Source organism: Rhincodon typus, chromosome 37 (assembly GCF_021869965.1).
Source record: "Rhincodon typus isolate 14 chromosome 37, sRhiTyp1.1, whole genome shotgun sequence".
Lineage (NCBI taxonomy): Eukaryota > Metazoa > Chordata > Chondrichthyes > Orectolobiformes > Rhincodontidae > Rhincodon > Rhincodon typus.
In genome coordinates, this window is record NC_063368.1 from 1,200,478 (window position 1) to 1,222,565 (window position 22,088).

The 22,088-nt window shown below is 43.1% G+C and overlaps 1 protein-coding gene across 7 annotated transcripts in view; it reads left to right on the forward strand.

The window, feature by feature from the left end:
- The window catches only part of LOC109916336 (protein FAM227A), a 65,909-nt gene that overhangs the window by 15,468 nt on the left and 28,353 nt on the right, over window positions 1–22,088 (forward strand). For all 7 annotated transcript variants that reach the window (XR_007265664.1, XM_048617321.1, XM_020516055.2 and 4 more), the window contains 5 exons: window positions 385–483; window positions 4,153–4,257; window positions 7,559–7,688; window positions 17,693–17,809; window positions 18,215–18,309. Coding sequence is in view for 6 of the 7 variants with exons in the window: in XM_048617321.1 (XP_048473278.1) it covers window positions 385–483; window positions 4,153–4,257; window positions 7,559–7,688; window positions 17,693–17,809; window positions 18,215–18,309 (546 nt within the window). In the remaining variant the exon portion in view is untranslated. The remainder of the gene's footprint in view (window positions 1–384; window positions 484–4,152; window positions 4,258–7,558; window positions 7,689–17,692; window positions 17,810–18,214; window positions 18,310–22,088) is intronic.

Sequence of the window (22,088 nt, forward strand, 5' to 3'; positions counted from 1 at the left end):
AGTGAGTGTGAGCTGCCTGGGGGAGAGTGAGTGTGAGCTGCCTGGGGACAGTGAGTGTGAGCTGCCTGGGGGAGAGTGAGTGTGAGCTGTCTGGAGGAGAGAATGTGAGCTTTCGGGGCTGGGATTGTGTGTGTGCATGGGTGAGAGATAGAGACTGAGGGGGCCTGGGCTGGGATGGTTTGTGGTGTGGGTGAGAGAGCAAAACACTGATAGGGTGGGGATTGGAATGCATCCTACTGCCCATTTAATGTCACAGCCTTGGTTTCAAGTAAGATTGCTCCTTTCCTATATTACAGCTCTTTTCACTCATTCAATAAATGTTTGTGCTCTTCCTCTCTGGCTAAATGTAACAGACTAATGGTGCCTCGTTTCTCTTGATTGCAGTCTGGTTACTTAACTGTGTTCCAGCAGTTACTCCACTCCACTCTGGTGCAGAACCTCCTCCTGGATACCTTTTGGTGGATTTTTCTGCTCCTCTACCAGGTGAGGGTTGTGTTAGCAGGAATTGATGATTACAGTGTCAGCCTGTGAACTATTTACAGCTTTCAAAGACTATTTGTATTTGTAGGTGTGTACCTTCCCTGGTGGCTGGGTGGATATGTACAGCAATCACAATGTCAGCCTGTGAACAACAGACCAACACTCAGGCCTCTGAGCAATACAGTCATGGAGAGACACAGCACAGAATTGGACCCTTCAGCCCAACCAGTTCATGCCGAACATTATCCCAAATGTAACCAGTCCCCTGTCTGCTGTTAGCTCATATCTCTCCAAACTTTTCCTATTCATGTACTTATTTAAATATGTTTAAACACTGTAACTGTGCCTATATCGACCACTTCCTCAGGAAGTTTGTTCCACACACGAACCATTCTCTGTAAAAAAAAAAAAATTGCCCCTCATGTCTTTTTTAAATTTTTCTTCTCTCACCCTAAAAATGTGCCCCCTCATCTTGAAATTCCCCCATCCTAGGGAAAAAAACACCTACCATTAATCCTATCTATACCCTCATGATTTTATAAACTCTATAAGGTCACCTGTAAACTTCCTGTGCTCCAGTGAACAAAGTCCCAGCTTAATTGTCTGCCAATCACAGGAGCAGGAACAGGCCATTAGGCCTCTCGAGCCTGCTGCTGCATTCAATACCTTCTACCTCAGCTTGATTTTCCCACACTCCCCATTTCTCTTGACTGGTCAAAATCTATGGATCTTGGTGTGGAACATAGACAATGACTGAGTCCCCACAGCTCTTGGAGGGAGAGAATCCAAAGATCCACCACCCTGTGAATGAAGACCTTCCTCCTTGTCGCAGTTTTAAATAATCAGAAGGGAAATGAGTGAATCTGTTGTATTTTTATGAGAATTCAGCAGATTCATGGTCAATTGTATCAAAACAGAATTTTGTTTTAAACCTTGAATTCAACTTCTTAAACTACAGTGAGATTTGAACTCCCATTATCTGGATTCTTTCATGGTAGACTCCTCTTTGCTCAAGTGTGTGCACGCTGTAGAAGCTGTCGCTGTCTCCTGTGAGTCGTGTTGTTGAAGGGTCCAAGGTGGCATGGATGGCCACAGAACTGACAGCTCATGTTAGCATTATTGGTGCTTCAGGGGAAGCTTCTGCAGCAGTGGAATCTCTGGGCGTGTTGGACGTTGCAAATTTGACGTAGATGACCCTCGAACTGTGACCCAGATTTCAGTGCCTCCCTCATGTGGGCTGCTCAACTGCAGTATTCTACCATACAGAAGTTTGTAAAGGTCTTTCCCCCCAATAAATGGCAACCTTGATATTTTTGTCCGGAGACAGTTCCCCACAGATCCTAGATCCCTCTTGAGAATTGTGTACTCACCCATGTGGGAGACATACTCTGCTGTCAAGTCAAATTTTTTGAAGGGGTTCCTCCATGCTGTTGAGCCCAGTACAATGGAGGACCTCGTAGTTTGTGGTTTCATTCTGCCATCAGACTCTCATGATGGATCGTAGGTGTCTTTAGTGGAAGTGTTTCGGATGCAGTCCTGCAGCAGACCCAGGATTCTGTGTCAAACAGCAGAGTGGGAAGGACTTTGGCCTGGTAGGAGTTTGTTCATAGCCTTCAGCTTGATGTCCTTCTGCTTTCAGACACAGTCCTAGTGTCAGCCATAGGCAGAACTTGCTTCCTGACTCTGTGTGTAGATATCTTTACCAATATCCTAAGGGGACGTGGTAGGCATAGTGGTAATGTCACTGAACTAGTATCTCAGAAGTTTAGACAAAGAAAATGGGAGATATAGGTTTGAATCCCAACATAGCAGATGGTGAATGTAAATTAATTAAAAATCAGGAATTAAAAGCTAGCATAATGCTGATCATATTAATGGTCTTAAAAACCCATCTGATTCACTAATGAAATCTCCATCCTTACCTAATCAGGTGTACAGGTGACTCTAAACCCATAGTAATGTGGTTGGAAAAAATGGGAGGCAATGGCCCAGTGGTCTTATCGCTGGACTGTTAATCCAGAGATCCAGATAACATTCTGGGGACCCAGGTTCGAATCCCACCACAGTAGATGGTGGAAGTTGAATTCAATAAAGTATCTGGAAATAAGAATCTAATGATGACCATGAACCCATTGTCGATTGTCGGAAAAAATCCATGTGGTTCACTAATGTCCTTTAGGGAAGGAAACAGCCATCCTTACCTGACTTGGCCTATATGTGACTCCAGACCCACAGCAATGTGGTTGACTCTTAACTGCCCTCTGGGCAATTAGGGATGGACAATAAATGCTGCCTGGTCAGCGATGGCCTCGTCCTGTGAATGAATAAATGAATAAAGAATTAGAGATGGACAATGAATGTTGAAAAAGCCTGCAATGCCCACATTCCATGAATGAACCTGAACTTTTCTTCAGCTTTGAAAATGGTGTCATCTATGGTTTTGTCTGGTGTCTCATATTCTGTGCCTGGTGCAGGCTGAAACATAACCTCGGTCTTCAAGATGCTGAGTTATAGACCGATGGTTTTAGTAGAACGCGAGAATTTGTTTGCCACCATGTAAACATCTTGTTGTAGGCACTGCAAAGTTATCTGCACACAGAAACTGTCTCATTACTGCCTCTGTAAATCTGCTCAAGGCTTACATTCTGAACAGATTGAAGTTTCCCCGAATAGAATTGACTGTTTGTGCCTGCAGCCAAACCTCTGGTGTCTTTCTTCAGCTTTTCTGTAACTGAGAGATGTATTCATCAGTCGGTGGATCCTTTCTGCTTCTCGGTGCTGACTATGTCAGCATCCTTGAGGCCCTGAAGAAAGCTATTTGGATCACAATAACACTACCATACTCATACTTTAGCTTTAGGGAAAAAGAGGCCAAATTGACTCCCACTCTCCTTAAGAATGGATTTGGCAGCATCACCTCTATCAAATGGCAGCCTTGCTGCTGTACAAAGGTGCAGGAGAGGTGAGCACAGTGCTGTTCAACAACCATGCAGCAGGAGGCCTGACTACATAGAGAATAGTGATCACAAGTCAGTGTCTCTCATTGAGAAAAGTGAGTAACAGTTAGAGTCTCTCACTGTGAACTGTCAAGTCTATCACTGACAAAAGTGAGTAATAATCAGGGTCTGTCACTGAGAATATTAAGTAACAGTCAGGTTCTCTCACTGAGAAGAATAAGTAATAGTTGGGGTCTCTCACTGAGAATAGTAAGTAACAGTCAGGGTTTCTCACTGAGAATAGTGAGGAACAGTCAGGGTCTCTCGCTGAGAATAGTGAACGACAGTCAGGGTCTCTCACTGAGAATAGTGAGGAACAGTCAGTTTCTCACTGAGAATAGTGAGTGACAGTCAGGGTCTCACTGAGAATAGTGAATGACAGTCAGGGTCTCTCACTGAGAATAGTGAGGAACAGTCAGTTTCTCACTGAGAATAGTGAGTGACAGTCAGTTTCTCACTGAGAATAGCAAGTGACAGTCAGGGTCTCACTGAGAATAGTGAGTGACAGTCAGGGTCTCTCACAGAGAATAGTGAGTGACACTCAGGGTGTCTCACTGAGAATAGCTAGTAACAGTCAGGGTTTCTCACTAAGAATAGTGAGTAACAGTCAGGATATATGTGAGCCAGGTTGTTAATGTTTATGGAAGTGCTCTTCAACATGTGATTTTGTTTCCAGACTGATTACAGTGTGCAGTGTCAACTGTTTGATCGTATATCAAAAAATTATGTTCAGCTGATCATGGACTGTCAGAACTATTACTATGGAGACCGATTTCTTCAGGTTAGTGATTAGAACTAATTTGACATGCAGTTTCTTAATGGGTCACATGCATTAGGCATTTGCACAATAAGTGACTGATATCAATATCACCAGGCGTAACAGGTTCCTGCTGCCACCTCCTGTCTACAGTAGTCACAAACACTGTATCATGCACATAGTCTGCCATGGTTATCCAATTTGCACCCATCAAACACCCAGATTCATTTCTCCTTGGTTTCCTGGAATCATTTCTGATTCTTAATCAGTACATTAATTTTAAACAGTCTCCCTCCATCCTGACCATCCATCTCCTTTGTGTAAGGAACAGCTCCAGATCTCGCATGGAATCATCTCCATTGCCTGCTGGCACACCCTGACTGTAACAGCTCATTGCACACACCAATCCTAATCTAACTGTCTAGACATATCACACACGCCAATCCCAGTCTGATTGTCTACACATATCGCACACACCAATCCTCATCTGACTGTGTAGACATATTCGCACACACCAATCCTAGTCTGACTGTGTAGACATATCGCACACACCAATCCTAGTCTGACTGTGTAGACATATCGTATACACCAATCCCAGTCTGACTGTGTAGACATATCGCACACACCAATCCCAGTCTGACTGTGTAGACATATCGTATACACCAATCCCAGGCTCCACTGTGTAGACATATCGCAGACACCAATCCCAGTCTGACTGTGTAGACATATCGCAGACACCAATCCCAGTCTGACTGTGTAGACATATCGTATACACCAATCCCAGTCTCACTGTGTAGACATATCGTATACACCAATCCCAGTCTGACTGTCCAGAACCATCTCACACACTGATTGTAGCCTGACTGTCCAGAGACAGACAGACACACATCAGACCAATCGTGCAGGGCCAATCCCAGTCCAGGCCTATGCACTATAGTTTAAACATAAGGGTGCACCTGTGTAAAACAGAGATGAGGAAACAATCTTTCTGTGAAAGTGATGAATCTCTGGAATTCCCTTCCTCAAAAGGCATTGAATGCAGAATCGTTACTCCAGCAACCCCCTAAACTACCACAGGGAGGCCAGTTCCATGCAGCTGACGACATCTTCAAGCAACAAGGGCAAAGGAGGTGGTTTCTGTGCTGCCTACAAATGCTGTCTGGCCTTCATTATGGCCTTTAACATGAAAATTTGTTGCCCATCTTCTTTTGGCTGCCCATGAGCTGATCAGATTCAGACTCTGTGTGTTTTACCCAGGAGCTCATGTCCTGTGTCTGTTGGGTGTGTGGTCTTGCAGTGCCCTCTAATGAGCACATACATGGGACCTTATCAGAGCAGGATGAAGCAGCATGTGCCTGGACAAAGCTAAAATAGTAATCTAATCAAATCCGAATGACCCTGACGTAGACAAAAGTACCTTCCAGAGTGTAAAAGAAACTAGTTCTCAGGAGAAGTAGAATAGGGACTGACCTCTCTGAAGCTCAGGAAAAGCTGCAACTGGAGCAGCTAAAAGCAATAGTGGAAAACTGCAACAGCAACAGTGGAATTATTCAGTTTTGTCAGAGGACGTGTAATCAGGAAGGTTGAAGAATTGCTCAGGGCACACGCTGGTAAATCCCTGGTATATGGTAAAGGTCTTATATGACCGCTTTGTGTCAGCCTTAACTCCAATAAATGATATCTGGTCACAGGTAATGCATCACTCAGTGAAGACTGACATTTTAACTGTCAATGTGAAGGAACTCAAAACAAATCAACATGTAGCTCCTGACAGCATTCTTTTGAGGATGCTGAAAGGAATGGGACTGTGATTGCTTAGTATTGTGACAGCTCACTGAGATCAGGGTTTCTACCAGGGACTGCAAGGAGGCTGGTGTGAGCCAATTTTCAAATAGATCAACACAAATCTCAAAAAAGCCTGGACCATTAGCTATACTTCAGCTACAGGCAAATTGCTGAATTAATTACGCACACTTTTTCTGGCCACATAGAGAGAGGTGACCTGTTGGGAATAAGTTGGGACAAGTGTGCCAATAATCGAACCCCACGGTTTCACAACTGTGTGGCTACCCAATTAGGTCACCAATGTGATCAATTGACTACTAGTCAGAACAAAAGCAAGTCATTTCAGATTTCATCATTAATAGGAAAATAACTATTTACTGTAAATAAACATATTCTTTAACAAATGCAAAGACAAAAAGGTCACTAACACACTACTATGTGACTTAAACTGTACCAGTTTATCACACCCACATTCATTCACAAAATGACAAAAGACAGATGTTTGATACAGATATAATGGCTGGAGAAAATATAGACTGAGTAAAAGATTTCTACAGATCAAAAGTCTACATTACAAAGTGAAGAGGTATTTCTCTCAATTCTTTAGATTTTAGCAATGATATGTAATGTTGTGAAGAGAACAATGGTCATTCTTTGATTTGATAGCTGATTGAATGGACCAAGTTCATTTCTCATATTAGAATTTCTTCTTTTATGTCTCTAGTTTTTTTTTTGGCTTGTCACTCAGACAAAGAGAAGGGAGAGCAAGATGTTTGCTGTTTCTTAATGTTCTTAATGTTCTTAATGTTTCTGGCTGCACTACCCTCAAAGGACTATAACAAACTGGATCTGGATCAGTCCAAAGACTGTTGTCATGCCGTTTTTCCTTAACTCAAAGAATCCTGATACCATTGTGCCTCAACAGTGTAACAACCTCACTGCTCCAAAAGCACATAGTCTTGTACAGCTGAAAATGTACTGCATAATTTCACTAGATTTTCAATTTGCACATTTCAACTAGTATTTTAGATAAATAGCTAAATAATCCAATAGGATAAATATGTGGTTCCTCGCAGATAAGAAATCAAACAGGGCCCTACTCTTCTTTTGAAACCCTTCAGTGCAAGGATCTTTCCAATGGTTAGAGCTGTCCAGTATCATGAACAAACAGTCAAAGGATTGTCCTCCTGCCCCAAGTCATCAAATAGTTATGTGCCGTCCCTGGAACTGAATTAATTTGAAGGTTTTATCCACAGTCTATCTGAGAACCGCTTAACCTGCTCTGTGTGTGAACTGTCCATCCATTGTGTTTAAAACTGGCTGCTGAGAGAGAATGTCAGTGACCAATGCTACAGACTGAAAAATGACCAAAAGAGAAAAGTGCAGGTCTAAGTCTGGACCTGTCATTGTATCATCCTTCTCTTTGTTAAACACATCCTGGTGGCCTTGTTGCCTGAGGCAAATGTCAGGTGGCTTAAGTGGTTTCTAAGTTCTTAACGTTCTTGCTGTTATTTCTCATTTTTCATCTCATTGCCCTCAGGAACTGCCCAGCACTCTCAGTCAGGCTGTGTATGTCAGCTTCTGCTGCACTTTTCCCCAGTCTTGGATGCAGTTTCACAACAATGATTTCAGATCACAACTATGCAACATCGTGTACCAATGGTTTGGAGGTAAAGTATATTACATATTGTGTGGGTGTGCACTGGGTGCTGTGTATGAGCCGATCACGAGTCTGAGAATTAAGATGGACAGAGGATGAGGGAGTATATGTGGAAAGTGGGTTGGAGGGGTAATGATTGAATCAGAGATAGTAGGAACTGCAGATGCTGGTGAATGCATGTGACCAGGTAAAGAGACCAGGACCCAGTAGTCACATAGAGGTTTCACCCATTGTAGTTGTGTCTTTCTGTGCCACATAGAACAAGTGGTTATTTTTTAACTTTCCCATTCTCAGTTCTTTCTCCTCAAATGGGCTATTTATCAGCTTTTATTCACTTTGTAAGTTGGAGTGAAGGTAGGCTGGATGGGAAGTGGCATTTCAAGATAATTAAGGTCTATAGTTTCTTAAAGTTGTGGTGCTTTTCTTTATTCATCCTGACACTTCATTTAACTTCCTAAAGTTGTACCCTGTCGTGAACAAAATTCCCAAAAGACCTGTGGCTCACACATCATTTCTCTCTCGCTCTGTTGCACAACCGTTTCCTGTTATGAAATATGACACTCAGTAGAGGGACGAGCATGTTCCTGTGTGCTATCCCAGATCAACATTCAATAGCAAAGGCATGTGGTTAGAGGGACAAAACCTAACATGTAACCTGCCATTGTTTTACAGCCAGCCATGATCCATTACCCAAGGGCATGGGAGGAGAGGTGTAATGCAGATGATCCATTGCCCAGAGAGACCAGAGGGTGTTGAGGGGCTAGACTGATCTGTTACCAAGAGGGAGCGAATGTGGGTAGTGGGATTGGTCAATGGAGCAGTATTGATCCAACACCGAGAAGGAACAGGGATACAGGCATAGTCCAGGGAGATGGGTTGGATTCATCGCTCAGAAGTTCTCTCCTGAATAATCAATACTACTACCAGCAGATAATTAAACACTTCTGAATAGTGTTTATATGAGAATGTAATTTATAGATTATTTTCTTAATAATCTAAAAGAACTTGAGGCATCGCAGGACAAATCAGCTATGTAGAATGCCCATCCTGTGCCAGTTGGGGAGTTGTGGACGCTCCATACAGTCCAGATAAGGGACGTGTTTCCAGCTACAAAAACATGAGTCTGGGTTTTTGAACTTGAGCAGCAGCTAGAGTCACTGTGGTGCACTTGCAGAGCTGAGAACTTCACAGAAATTGCATTTGACAAATTAGTCATAGATTAAGACTGCATAGAGGGAATGTGCGACCAAATGGGGAACATTCAGTCAAACTCCTGACTCATGTCTTGAAGATATTGGACCAGAATCTGGAGAGTCTGGCAGTGAGTTATTTACCACAGACTTCCTAGCCTCTGACCTAATCTTGTAACTATAACATTTATATGGCTGGTCCATTTCAATTTCTAGTTAATGGTAACTTCCAGGATGTTGACTGTGGAGAATTTAGAATTCATACTGCCATTGAACTTCAAGGGGAGATGGTTAGATTCTGTACATTTGGAGATGGTCATTTCATGGCACTTGTGTTTCTTAAACCTTACCTGCCACTTGTCAACCCAACCCTGTATATTGCCAGATCTTGCTGATATGGAGAAAGACTTTCATTATCTGAAGAGTCATGAATGATGCTGAACATTGTGTAATCATCTACAAATATCCCCACTTCTGATCTATTATGGAAACAAGGTAATTGATGAAGCAGCTGAAGGTACACTGAGGAACTCCTGCAGAGATGCCCTGGAGCTGAAATGATTAACATCCAACAACCACAGTCACCTTCCTTTAGGCTAAAAATGATTCCAACCAGTGAAGAGTCTTCCCTCAATTCCCATTGACTCCTGTATTGCTATGGGTCCTTAAAGCCATGTTCGGTCAAATGCTTCGATGAGTTCAAAGCAGTCACCCTCACCACACTCCTGGAGTTAAGCTCTTTTATCCTTGTTGGAGCCACGGCTGTAATGAGATCAGGAGCCCAATGACCCTAGTGGAACTGAAACTAAGTGTTAGCGAGCAGGTTATTTGTTTGCAAATTCTGGTGGATTGTACTTCCATTATTTTATTGATGATGGAGAGTAGACTGATAGAATAGAGCAGTAACTGGCTAGAACATAGAACATTACAGCACAGTACAGGCCCTTTGGCCCACAATGTTGTGCCAAACTTTTATCCTAATCCTAAGGTCTATCTAACCTCCACCCCTACGTTATACTATCATCCATATGCCTATCTAATAGCCGCTTAAATGCTCCTAATGAGGCCGACTCCACTACCCTCTCCGGCAATGCATTCCACGGCCCGACCACTCTCTGAGTAAAGAACCTACCTCTGACGTCTCCCTATATCTACCTCCACTCACTTTAAAACTATTCCCCCTCATAATAGCTACCTCCACCCTAGGAAAAAGTCTCTGGCTGTCCACTCTATCTGTACCTCTAATCATTTTGTACACCTCTATCAAGTCACCTCTCATCCTTCATTGTTCTGAACAGAAAAGCCCTAGCTCTCTCAACCTTGCCTCGTAAGACCTTCCCTCCATTCCAGGCAACATCCTGGTAAATCTCCTCTGCACCTTTTCCAACGCTTCCACATCTTTCCTGTAATGAGGCGACCAGAACTGAACACAATACTCCAGATGTGGCCGAACCAGGCTTTTGTATAGCTGGAGCATAACTTCACGGCTCTTGAACTCAATCGCTCTATTAATGAAAGCTAACACACCATATGCCTTCTTAACAACTCTATCCGCCTGGGTGGCAGCTTTCAGGGAACTATGGACATGAACCCCAAGATCCCTCTTCTCCTCCACACTGCCAAGAATCTTTCCGTTAACCCTGTATTCTGCTTTCCTTCCAAAATGAATCACCTCACACTTTTCAGGGTTAAACTCCATCTGCCACTTCTCAGCCCAGCTCTGCATCCTATCAATGTCCCTTTGTAACCTAGAACAGCCCTCCGCACTATCCACAACTCGACCCACCTTCGTATCGTCCGCGAACTTGCTAATCCACCCTTCCACTCCTTCATCCAAATCATTTACAAAAATCACAAATAGAAGAGGACCCAGAACAGATCCTTGTGGTACACCACTCGTAACTGAGCACCATGTTGAATATTTTCCGTCCACTACCACCCTTTGTCTTCTAAGGGTCAGCCAATTCTGAATCCAATCTGCCACATTTCCCCCTATCCCATGCCTCCTTACCTTCTGCATGAGCCTACCATGGGGAACCTTGTCAAACTCCTTACTTAAATCCATGTATACCACATCCACTGCTCTACCTTCATCCACGTGTTTGGTCACCTCTTCAAAAAATAAGGTTTGTGAGGCATGATCTAACCCTCACAGATCAATGCTGACTATCACGAATCAAACTGTGCCTTTCCAAGTGATCATAAATCCTGTCTCTCAGAGCCCTTTCCAGTAATTTGCCCACCACTGACGTAAGACTAACTAGCCTGTAATTTCCGGGGTTTTCCCTATTCCCTTTTTTGAACATGGGAATAATGTTTGCCTCTCTCGAATCTTCTGGCAATATACCCGTGGACAGCGAGGACGAAAGGATCATCGCCAAAGGCCCTGCAATCTCTTCCCTCGCTTCCCATAGATTTCTTGGATAAATCCCATCAGGCCTGGGGGACTTATCTATCTTCAAGTTCCTCAAAATTCCTAGTACGTCTTCCTTACTATTATCAACAGAAGTGCCGAGTGGATGATCCATTCACTCATTCACCCATTCACGCATTCTGATTTTTGTGTGAAGGACATGTCATTCCCCACAACCTTTGTAGTATCCAGTACCTTCAGCGTTTTCTGTTATCAAGTGGAGTGAATCAAATTGGCTGAGGTCTAGCGTTTGTGACGCTGGGGACCTCTGGAGCAGGATAAGATGGATCATCCACTCGGCACTTCTGTCTGAAGATGGATGCAAGTGCTTCAGACTCATCTAATTAAAGGCACTGTATCTGAATGCACTCAGCATTTGCAAAAAGATAGGTGAATTGATGGTGCTAGTAGAAATAAATGGGTACGATTTAACTGCCATTGCAGGGAAATAGCTCCAGGGTGGACAAGACCGGGATTTGAAAATTAAAGGATATTGGATGTTTTGGAAGGATAGATGAAAAGGAAACAGAGGTGCAGTAGTGTTGACAATCAGTGAGAGATGATCTCTGATTGGAAGAACAGGATATAGGATATATTCGGGTGGAGCTAAGAAACAGCAAGAGACTGCAAATATTAATGGGAAGCAGAAACAAAAATTGCTGGAGAAGCTTCTGAAGAAGGGTTCCTGGACTCGAAACGTTAACTCTGCTTTCTTTCCACATCTTCAGCAGATCTCTTCAGATCTTCAGCATTCATAGTTCTTTGTTTACTTTAAACATTAATAGGAGTTGTTTATTACCGCTCAATAGTAGTAATTTAGGGCCCAGTATAAATCAGGAAATTAGAAATGTATGTAGCAAGATGACCACAGTAATCATGGGTAATTTCAATCGATATATAGACTGGGTAAATCTAATGAGCACCAATGGTGTGAAGGAATAATTCCTGGAATGTGTCTGAAATAGTGTTCTGAAACAATAAATTGAGGAACCAACTAGGGCGGGGCACAAAAGCTATTTTAGATTTAGTGTAATGTAACAAGAAAGGGATAACGAATAATTTTGGAGTAAAAGAACCCTTAGACAATAGTGACCATAGTATGTTAGAAGATTCCATTTAAGTTTGGAAAGGATACAGTTCAATCTGAGACTAAAGTCTTAAATCTAAACCAGGGCAATTATGAAGGTATGAAGACAAAGTTGGCTGTGACAGATTGTAAAAAGTACATTAAAAAGTTTGATGGTGGAGAGGCAATGGCTAGTATTTCAAAAACATGCACTCCTATAAGGCAAAATTACCCACTGGGAAACTCAATAAGGCTATATTAGATCAAAGGATGAAGCTTATAAAGCTGCTGAAAAAGATTATAAGATTGAGGATTGGGAGAATTTTAGAATTCAGGAAAGGTGTACAAAAAATTGATCAGGAAAGACAGAAACAATATGAATGAAAACCAGCAAAAAATGTAAAAATAGATTATAACAGATTCTATACTTATGTGAAAAGGAGAAGTTTAGAAAGACCAGTTGTGGGTCCATTGCAGGCAGAGATAAGAAATTTTATATGAAATTGAGGCATGGCAGAGAAGCTAAATAATCACTTTTGGCAGAACCTAATAGTGTCTGAGTGACATTGTCTATGGTAAGGTTTGTGGCAGAATCAGATGAGAAGTCTAGCAAGGCCCATCCTGACGTTGAAAGAATCCCACTTCTTCGCGAGGTGAGTTTCTCACTAGGCGGTGGCAAAGTTGCCAATTAAGGGGATTATTGCTTAGTAAATGTTAATGGCCCAACTCGCCTCATTAACTTTTAACATCCTATCTTACCAAACAAGCTGGACATCATGAAAACGTCAACATGGAAGTTAGAGTGGGTACTGGTGAATTTCAGCTTTCCACTTGCTCTGAAGGATCTCCATGTGCACTGGCCACACACATCTCACATCCACAACATTGGCATTTGACATGTGCCAGTCTATAAGAACACCTATGGCATATCTCCGATTCACTTACAGGATGCTTCTGCAATTCTTTGCTGAACCCTGGGCTTCCATTATACTATGGTAATGCTGCAGCAAGGATGCTGTGCACTCAGGAACACACACCCAGCTTATGGACTGAATTAAGCTGCATCTCCAGGCTCCTCACTCACTGTCATAGCACTCGCTCATTTTGAGTCTGTCTGCATACTCACAGCATCCTGCCTGCATTGCCTTGCTTTGCACTGTGCCCCCTCAATGCTGTTAAGCATTGACACAAAGGCTTATTATGGTTGTCAGCAGGCCTCAGTCAAGTCAAGGGGGATAGCCTTTACTTGGGAGTCCCAGCACAGTGGGTCAAGAGCAGCCTCCAATACCAGTCCAGTCCCAGTGCTGAATTGGGGCATGGCCAATTTTAGTGGCATTAAAAAGGAACTTTCAAAGGTTGATTGGGGGAGGCAGATGGCTGTCTGGCAAATCAAAGGCTTTCAAAAGTGAGATAATGAGAGTTCAGGCGAGCATTCTCCTGGTAGAGTGAAAGACAAGATTGATAGGAGTAGGGAACACTGGATGACTAGAGATATTGAGACTCTGGTCAAGAAAAAGAAGGAGGCATATGTCAGGTACAGACAGTTGGAATCGAGTGAATCCCTTGAGGAGTATAGGACTGTACTTAAGAGAGAAATTAGGAGAGCAAAAAGGGGACATGAGATAACTTTGGCAGATAGGGTAAAGGAGAATCCAAGGAGGTTCTACAAATACGTTAAGGGCAAAAGAATAACTAAGGAGAGAATAGGGCCCCTTAAAAATCAACAAGGCCACTTATGTGAGGAACTACAGGAAATAGGTGAGATCCTAAACAAATATTTCGTGTCACTATTTACTGTGGAGAAAGATGTGGAAGCGAGGGAATTCAGGCAAATAAATAGTGATGTCATGAAAAGAGCCCACATTACAGAAGAGGAATTGCTGGAGGTCTTATCTTAAACACATAAAGGTAGATAGATTACTAGGACCTGATCAAGTGTATCCCAGGGAAGCTAGGGCAGAAATTGTGGGACCCTCAGCAGTGATACTTGTATCATCAACAGCCACGGGTGAGGTGCTGGAAGACCGGAGTTTGGCTAATGTTGTGCTATTATTTAAGAAAGGCTGCAAGGAAAAGCCAAGGAACTACATACCAGTGAGCCTAACGTCATTGATGGGTAAGTTGTCGAAGGATATTCTGAGAGTCAGGATCTACATGCTTCTGGAAAGGCAATGATTGATTGGGTATAGTCAGTATGGCTTTGTGCATGGGAAATCATGTCTCATAAATTTGATTGAGTTTTTTGAAGAGGTGACCAAGAAGATAGATGAAAGCAGAGCGGACAACGTCGTCTATATGGACTTTGGCAAGGCCTTCAACAAGGTACTGCATAGTAGACTAGTTAACAAGATTAGATTTCATGGGGAGAGCTAGCCGATTGGTTACAAAATTGGCTTGGTGGTGGGAGACAGAGGATGGTGGTAAAGGTTGTTGTTCAAACTGGAGGCCTGTGACCAGCAGTGTGCCGCAATGATTGGTGCTGAGTTCACTGTAGTTCATCATTTATATAAGAACAGAAGAACTAGGAGCAGGAGTAGGCCATCTGGTCCCTCGAGCCTGCCCCGCCATTTAATAAGATCATGGCTGATCTTTTTGAGACTCAGCTCCATTTACCCGCCCACTCACCATAACCCTTAATTCATTTACTGTTCAAAAATTTATCTAGCCTTGCCTTAAAAACATTCAGCGAGGTAGCTTCAATCGCTTCACTGGGCAGGGAATTCCACAGATTCACAACCCTTTGGGTGAAGAAGTTCCTCCTGACTCCTAAACAATTTAGTTGAGAATATAGGTTCGTAAATTTGCAGATGACACCAAAATTGGTGGTTATAGTGGACAGTGAAAAAGGATATCTAAGAGTACAATGGGATTTTGATCATCTGGGCCAGTAGGCCAAGGAATAGCAGATGGAGTTTAATTCAGATAAATGTGCGGTGTTGCATTCTGGTAAGACAAACCAAAGCAGGACTTACATAGTTAATGGTAGAGCCCTTGGGAGTTTTGTTGAACAGAGAGACCTAGCGGTGCAGGTACATAGTTCCTTGAAAGTGGTGTCGCAGGTAGACAGGGTGGTGAAGTCGTTTGGCACACTTGCCTTCATCGGTCAGAGTATTGAGTTCAGGATTTGAGATGTCATGTTACGGCTGTATACAAGACATTAGTAAGGCCACATTTGGAGTACTGCATACAATTCTGGTTGCCCTGCTTTGGGAAGGATGTTATTAAACTGGAAATGGTGCGAAAAATATTTACAAAGATGTTACCAAGACTAGAGGGTTTGAATTTTAAGGAGAGACTGGATAGGCTGGAACTTTTTTCCTGAAAGCATAGGAGGCTGAGGGGTAACCTTATGGAAGTTTATAAAATTATGAGGGGCATAGATAAGGTAAACAACCAAGGTCTTTTCTCCAGGGTAGGGGAGTTCAAAACTGGGGGGGGCATAGGTTTAAGGTGAGAGGGGAAAGATTTAATAGGAACCTGAAGGGCAAGTTTTTCATTCAGAGGGTGATGCATATATGGAACAAGTAGCCAGAGGAAGTGGTAGTAGTGAGAACAATTACAACGTTTAAGAGACATTTGGTCAGGTATATTAATAGGAAAAGTTTAGAGGGACATGGGCCAAATGCAGGCAAATTAAACGAGTTCAGTTTAGGAAACCTGGTCGACATGACTGTAAGAGTGTGAGGTATCTGAGAGAAGAAGGTGACAATAACATTAGTGGAATAAAGAAGATCATTGACCTTCCTCCTACAGTGGTGGGCATTCACATGGCAACCTCGCACCAGGCTAGCATGGTCTGCTGTTGTGACCTCCACTGCTGGTCCTTGGGGGAAGAGGGAATCCTGTGTCTTCACCATCTTGTCCAGCAGGACCTCCAGGTTCCTGCCCACAAAGTGGTGAGCCAGGTTTTCCTTATCTGCCATGTCTGGGGCAAATGTCAGCAACTGTGCAGGGCAGCTCCAGACTAACAGGGCTTGTCTGGGTGCTCAGTGGGCTTTTAAAGATGATGCTGGTGCATAGGATGCTGATGATTTGCAGGATGTCTGGTGAGTGGTGAGATGGAGTGGAAATCCGATGTGATGCACGCCATTGGAGTATGGTAGGAAATTACACCACAATCACACATGTGGAGCTCTCCAAAGCATATAGCTCAGAGTCTTCCTCACTCTGCCTCCTTCACATACCAAGAGTGTCTGTGTCTGTGTGACAGAGAGGGCATGTGGTTTCTACAGAGCTTTCCCAAGCTCCTCTTCCATCCTGTCTTCCTGTCGAAATCCCTGCCTCATTTGCTCATGGCCTTCTGCACATGCCCTTTTTCATGCTCCTTCGTGCCTTTCTGTTCCCTCTCCATGTCCTTCTTTCCCTTTATCTCTTCCTGTCTAGCCTGACATCATTAATGGGGAAAATGTCTAGAGTCCATTCAAAATGTTTCATAGCTGAACAGTTGGGAAAATGGTTTGGACAGAATCAGCATGGACGTACGAAAGGGAAAGAAGGTTTTCACTAAAGTCTGTCATAAGAGACCGGCATGTAAAATTAAAATGCATAGGATTGGGGTCAGTGTACTGATATGGATAGAAAATTGGTTGACAGACAGGAAGCAGAGAATAGGAATAAATGAATGTTTTTCTAAGTGATAGCCAGTTACTAGTGGGGTACTGCAAGGATCAGTGCTTGGACACCAGCTATTCATGATATATATTAATGATTTAGATGAGGGAACTAAATGTAATATCTCCAAATTTTCAGATGACACAAAGTTGGGTGGGTGGGTAAACTGTGAGGAGGATGTAGAGATGCTTTAAAGTGATTTGAACAAGTTGAATGATTGGGCAAATGCATGGCAGATGCAGTGTAATGTAGATAAATGTGAGGTTATCCACTATGGTAGCAAAAACAGGATAACAGATTATTATCGGAATGGTGATAGATGGGGAAAAGGAAGGTGCAATGAGAGCTGGGAGACAGGAAGTCATTGTACATCAATCAGTCAAAGTAAGCATGCAGGTACAATAGACAGCAAAGAAGGCAAATGGTATATTGGCCTTCGTAGCAATAGGATTCGGGTACAGTCCCAGGGTCATCTTACCGCAATTGTATAGGGCCTTGGTGAGACTACACCTGGAGTATTGTGTGCGGGTTTGGTCTCCTTATCTGAGGAAAAACTTTCTGGCCATTACATGGAGTGCAACAAAGGTTCGCCAGAATGATTCCTTGGATGGTAGGACTGATGTATGAAAAGCAACTGGATCAGAAAGGACTATATTCATTGGAGTTTAAAGTAATGAGGGGGGAATCTCATAGAAACCCGTACAATTGTAATGTCTTCATTTCATTTTTTCCAGGCGTGCAGCCAATACCAAGGATTTATAACAACTGGAATTATGATGTTTTACTGCCACAGGAGGTGAAAGATATGAAATCACGGACAACACAAGACACAGACCACGATAAAAGTATTGGTGAGCAGGAGGGGAAGAGGGTGGGTGAGAGGGCATTTGATGTTGGGTGTGGGAAGAAAAGAAGTTGGGAGGAGGTGGGGGAATGGGGTTCAGAGATGGGCAAAGAGAGGGAAGCGATGGGAAAGGGAAGGGGGGCCTATAGGAAGTGGTGGGAAAGGACAAGGAGACAGAGAGGAAATGCTTCTTTTAAAATGATTCTGCTTGATTTCCTTGTTTATTACCAATTGTGAAAATGTGACCTTACAGTTTGAGTTATTTCATCAACTATTTAATTGTGGATTGTGCATGTGTAAGGGCAGTTTGCAAAAAGATGCCTTTATGTCCAAGAACTTTGGTGGTCAGCATGTACAGTCAGAATTTACCATGGAATGGTTGGTGTCAGCAGAACATCTATCGATATTGCAGGAAAGAAGCTATCCCTGATTGACTTCCATTCAACCTATGAAGGGAGCTGCAACTTAGAATCTAACAGATCCTCAGTGACTTCAGTCAACCATAAGGTGAGAGAAGACAGATCATTCACACTCGGACTCTTACAGCACTATTAATAAAAGTATCCAGAATGATATACTGAGGAGATTATGCACCTGCAATTTTACACCCCATCTCATTAACACCTGTTATAAAAACCTCCTCGTCTCATTCCCACTGTTTTAACAGAATCCCCATTTCATTCCCACTCTGTTATAGAGACCCCCATCCCACTCCCACTCTGTTATTTAGATCCTGTCTCATTTCTGCTTTTACACAGACATCTGTCTCATTTCCACTCTGTTGTACAGAACCCCCCTAATCCCATTTCCACTCTGTCATACAGACCGTCATCTCATTCCCACTCTGTTATTTAGACCCCATCTCATTCAAACTCTGGTGAACAGACTCACATTTCATTCCCACTCTATTATGCAGACCCCCAACTCATTCACACTCGGTTATACAGACCCCTGTCTCATTTTCACACTACAGACGCCTGTTTTATTCCCACTATTCTATACAGACCACCTCTATCTCATTCCTGTGTTATTATACAGAACCCCATCTACTTCCCACTCTGTTATACAGAACATCTCATTCCGATTATATTTTCGAGTCATAGAGATGTACAGTATGGAAACAGATCCTTTGGTCCAACTCACCCATGCCAACGAGTAATGTTAAATAAATCTAGTCCCATTTGCCAGCATTTGGTCCATATCCCTCTAAACTCTTCCTATTCATATACCCATCCAGATGCCTTTTAAATGTTGAATTGTGCCAGCCTCCACCACTTCCTCTGGCAGCTCATTCCATACACGCACCACCCTCTGCATGAAAAAGTTGCCCCTTAGGTCCCTTAAAATCTTTCCCCTCTAGTTTTGGTCTCCCCCACCCCAGGGAAAAGACCTTGTCTATTTACCCTATCCATGCCCATCATGATTTTATAAACTTCCATAAGGTCACCCCTCAGCCTCAGACACTCCAGGGAAAATAGCCCCAGCCTATGGTACGAGGCATGCATTGGCTAGGATAAACTGGCCAAGGATACCTCAGTGGTTGATGGTGGATAGGCAATGGCAGACATTTAAAGAACACATGGATGTACTTCAACAATTGTACATCCCTGTCTGGTGTAAGAATAAAACAGGGAAGGTGGCTCAACCATGGCTAACAAGGGAAATCAGGAACAGTGTTAAAGCCAAAGAGGATGCATATAAATTGGCCAGCAAAAGCAGCAAACCCGAGGACAGGGAGAAAGTTGAAATTCAGCAGAGGAGGACAAAGGGTTTAATTTGGAAAGGGAAAATAAAATATGAAGGTAACTTTGTGGAAAACATAAAAACTGACTGCAAAACCTTCTATAGATATGTGAAGAGAAAAAGACCAGTGAAGACAAATATATGCAAATTCATAATGAACAAATACTTTGGATCAGTCTTCACTAAGGAGGACACAAATAATCTCCAGGAAATTTTGGGGGGAGAGGGTCAAGCATGAAGGAGGAACTAAAGGAAATTCTTATTAGTCAGGAAATGGTATTGAGGACATTGATTAAAACTCATTAAGTCCCAAGTGCCTGATGCTCTGCATCCCAGAGTACTTAAGGAAGAGGCCCTAGAAATAGCAGATGCATTGGTGATCATTTTCCAGCATTCTGTAGACTCTGGAAGAATTTTAATGGACTGGAGGGTATCTAATGTAACTCCACTCTTTAAAAATGGAGTGAGAGAGAAAATGGAAAATTTTAGGCCGGTTAGCCTGATATCAGCGGTGAGGAAAATGCTTACAGTCAATCATTAAGGATATGATAACTGAGCATTTGGAAAGCGGTGACAGAATCAGACCTAGTCAGATGAATTCACTAAAGGGAATTCATGCTTAACATATCTTCTGAAATTTTTTGAGGATGTGACCAGTACAGTAGACAATGTTGAATCAGTAGATGTTACGTATCTGGACTTCCAAAACGGTTTTGACAAGGTGTCGGAGCAAATTACTGTAGATGCTGGAATCTGTACTGAAAACAACAAATGCTGGAGATCACTGTGGGTCAGATAGCATCCATGGAGAGAGAAAAGGCTGATGTTTCGAGTCTAGAGCTCTGATGAAGAGTCATCTAAACTCAAAACGTTAGCTTGCTGTCTCTCTGTGGATGCTGTCTGACTGGCTGTGATCTCCATCATTTGTTGTTTTCAGGCTTTTGACAAGGTTCCACAAAAGAATTTAGTCAGGAAAATTAAAGCTCATGGTATTGGAGGTAATGTATTGACATGGATCGAGAACTGGTTGGCAGACAGGAGCTGGAATAAATGGGTCCTTTTCAGAGTAGCAGGCGGTGACGAGTGGGGTGCCGCAGGGTTCCACGTTGGGACCCCAGCTGTTCACAATGTACAATAACAATTTGGACAAAGGAATTGAATGCCATATCTCCAAATTTGCAGAAGACACTAAGCTGGGTGGCAGTATGTGCTGTGAGGACGATGCTAAGAGGCTGCAGGGTGACTCGGACAGACTGACTGGGCAAATGCGATATCATGTGGATAAATGTGAGGTATCCACTTTGGTCACAAGAACAGGAAGGTAGATTATTATCTGAATGGTGGCAGTTTAGGAAAAGGTGAGGTGCAACGGGACATAGATGTCATGGTGGAGCAGTTGCTGAAGGTTGGCATGCAGGTGCAGCAGGCAGTCAGGAAAGCTAATGGGCATGCTCTCCTTCTTAACGAGAATATTGGAGCAAGGATGTCTTGCTGCAGTTATACAGGCCTTGGTGAGGCCACACCTTGAGTACTGTGTGCAGTTTTGGTCTCCTCGTCTCAGGAAGGACATTCTTGTTATTGAAGGAGTCCAGCGAAGGTTCACCAGACTGATTCCCGGGATGGCAGGACTGACAGATGAGGAAAGACTGGATTGACTGGACTTGTATTTGCTGGAATTTAGAAGAATAAGGGGGGAATCTCATAGAAACATAAAATCCTGATGGGATTGGACAGGCTGGATGTGGGAAGATGTTCCCAGTGTTGGGGAAGTCAGAACAAGGGTTCACAGTCTAAGAATAAGGGATAAGCCATTCAGGACCGAGATGAGGAAGAATTTCTTCACTCAGAGAGTTATGAACCTGTGGAATTCTCTCCCACAGGAAGTTGTTGGGGGCCAGTTTGTTAGATACATTCAAGAGGGAGCTGGACGTGGCCCTTGCGGCTAAAGTGATCAAAGGATATGGGGAGAGCAAGGGAATGGGATACTGAAACTGCATGATCAGCCATGATTGTGTTGAATGGTGGTACAGACTCAAAGGACTGAATAGCCTTCTCTTGCACCATTTTCCCTGTTTCTATGTTTCTATTTAGCCTCTGCTTATAGCTCAAACTCTCCAGCCCTGGCAACATCCTAATAATCTTTTCTGACCCCTTTCAAGTTTCATAACATCCTCCCTATAGCAAGGAGACCAGAATTGCACGCAGTATTCCAAAAGTGGCCTAATCAATGTCCTGTACGGCCGCAACATGACTCCCAACTCCTAAAACCAATGCACTGACCAATAAAGGCAAGCATACCAAACGCCTTCTTCACTATCCTATCTACCTGCAATTCCACTTTCAACAAGCTGTGAACCTGCACTCCAAGGTCTCTTTGTTCAGCAACACCTCCCAGGATCTTACCACGAAATATATAAGTCCTCCTCTAATTTGCCTTTCCAAAATGCAGCACCACACATTTATCTAAACTAAACTCCATCTGCCATTCCTCAGCCTCATTCCTCATCTGATCAAGATCTCGTTGTACTCTGAGGCAGCCTTCT